Source organism: Sphaeroforma arctica, assembly GCF_001186125.1.
Source record: "Sphaeroforma arctica JP610 unplaced genomic scaffold supercont1.908, whole genome shotgun sequence".
NCBI classification, from domain to species: Eukaryota; class Ichthyosporea; order Ichthyophonida; genus Sphaeroforma; species Sphaeroforma arctica.
In genome coordinates, this window is record NW_014039650.1 from 19,019 (window position 1) to 21,012 (window position 1,994).

Here is a 1,994-nt window from a genome sequence, read left to right on the forward strand (position 1 = left end):
ATATATATATATATATATAGTATATATATATATATATATATATATATATATATTGTATGTANTATATTAGTATATATATATTACAACAAACACACACATACACATACACACGACATATAATATATATATGTACATAATATATATATATATATATATATATATATATACATATATATATATATATACATATACATCCATCCACCCACATACCGTGCTCTGTCGCGGTCCCTGTCTCGGTCACTGACACTTAGCTTGCGATCGTCCTTGGGCTCGTCCGCTGAAGTGGTTAAAGAGGCTGCAAGCATAGCCGCAGCTTCTTGGATTTTGCGTTGTGCTTCGGTGTATTCCTTTGCTTGAACCTCAGCCTTCTTGGTGGGTGGTTTGACCTATAGGTACATGTGGGCACACACGGTAAGAGTGGGGCGGTGAAGCGTACAGTGGTGAGAATAAACTAAGTTTATCAGAGGTGAAGATCTACAAGCCTGTTAAACTTAAACGTGATTAAAAGGTAAGATCTTATTCAAGATATTTATAATTCTAATTCTATTCCTATTTATAATTATATTTCCGTGTAGAGGTAGAGGTATAAGTACAAGTACAAGTACAAGTACAAGTACAAGTATATATATATATATATTTTAAGTATATGTTTAGGTCAACCTGATGACACATTTCAAGTAGTAGCAAGGACACCTCGGTCCAGTACCATTGTTTGGACTGATGGACTAATATCAAACCCGTGGCATCTGCATCACTGAGAATGATGACTGAGGACGCTCCCTACACTATGCAAGGTAACACAAATATGTTGAAGGCTAAAAGACCATTAATCGGCCCGTCAATACACGCAGTTACCAACAACACGTGCATATGCGCAGTGTACCGATGCATCCGTGGCCAGCTCACTTACAATAGCGTTCTTGGAGTGGTTGACCTTCATAGGGCGTCCCTCCAGGATAGCTCCATTGTACATGAGAGCTGAGTTGGCAGCCTCGTGCGTAGTGAACTCAATAAACGCAAAGCGCGTGGGCTGTGTCTCGTCGCCTGCCATACGCACGAAGTTGATGGTGCCACACAACTTGAAGAACTGCATCATGTGGTCGGCGGTGACTGTCTTGGAGTCCAGATTGCCTGAGGTGGGCAATGGGGGGTATGTACATATTAGCATAACAGCTCTCTCTCTCTCTCTCACACATATATATATACTGCGAGCGTTATATGCGGAGCTGACTACAACCTTTCTCAATAATTGATGACACTCTGCTTAACACCACCGGAAGGCACACGACTGATTTTGTGTGGATTGAGAATGTTCGTAAATCACTCGATAACACAGTGTATCAAGAACACGCACACTCTACGCACAGCACAGTACACCGTGGCGTATGTTTATCCGTAAGTCAAAAGAATATCTGCGTTGGTGCGGCCTAAAGCCATACACAAACCACACACTCCACAAATTAAACCATGCGCACGACCAGGACAAAGTGTCTGAATACGTTCACTCTACATAGAGCCCAGGTAAGATGCGTTAAACGGGACTGCCATGGAACTTCCGACGTCATGATTGTCCGCAGGGGAAGAATATCACTCGTTTCTAAAAACAACACAACGTGGTAAGAAGCGCAGCCGATATTCTCCAACTCAGCTGGAAGGGGTATTGCCGATACAGACTCTAAAACACACACACACTACACCCTATACAGCACACACACACAGCACACCCTGTACAGCACACCCTGTACAGCACACACACTTTGTATACACGCACACCACACTCTATACAGCACACACCCACCGCAGTATACGGTGCGCCTGATCTCTTCCACTCGGTTGGGGTCGGTGTTGCCCAGGTTAATGATACCATCGGGGCCTGCGGTGGCCACCCCTCCCACGGTTGCTGGACTGGATCCGCTCATCAGCCTGTGGGATGAGGCGATGCAAGTCGATATGTCCTCAAAGAGATGGGGATGATGGTGGTGTGGGGTGCAATT

The 1,994-nt window shown here is 44.0% G+C and overlaps 1 protein-coding gene across 1 annotated transcript in view; it reads right to left on the minus strand.

Annotated features, from left to right (window-relative positions):
- Nucleotides 1–1,919, minus strand: part of SARC_09205 (hypothetical protein) — a gene marked incomplete at its 5' end in the record, with an annotated part of 6,362 nt that extends 4,443 nt beyond the window's left edge. The window contains 3 exons of the mRNA XM_014296790.1: nucleotides 211–386; nucleotides 911–1,131; nucleotides 1,799–1,919. Of these exons, the coding sequence (XP_014152265.1) occupies nucleotides 211–386; nucleotides 911–1,131; nucleotides 1,799–1,919 (518 nt within the window). The remainder of the gene's footprint in view (nucleotides 1–210; nucleotides 387–910; nucleotides 1,132–1,798) is intronic.
- Nucleotides 1,920–1,994: the final 75 nt, after the last annotated feature.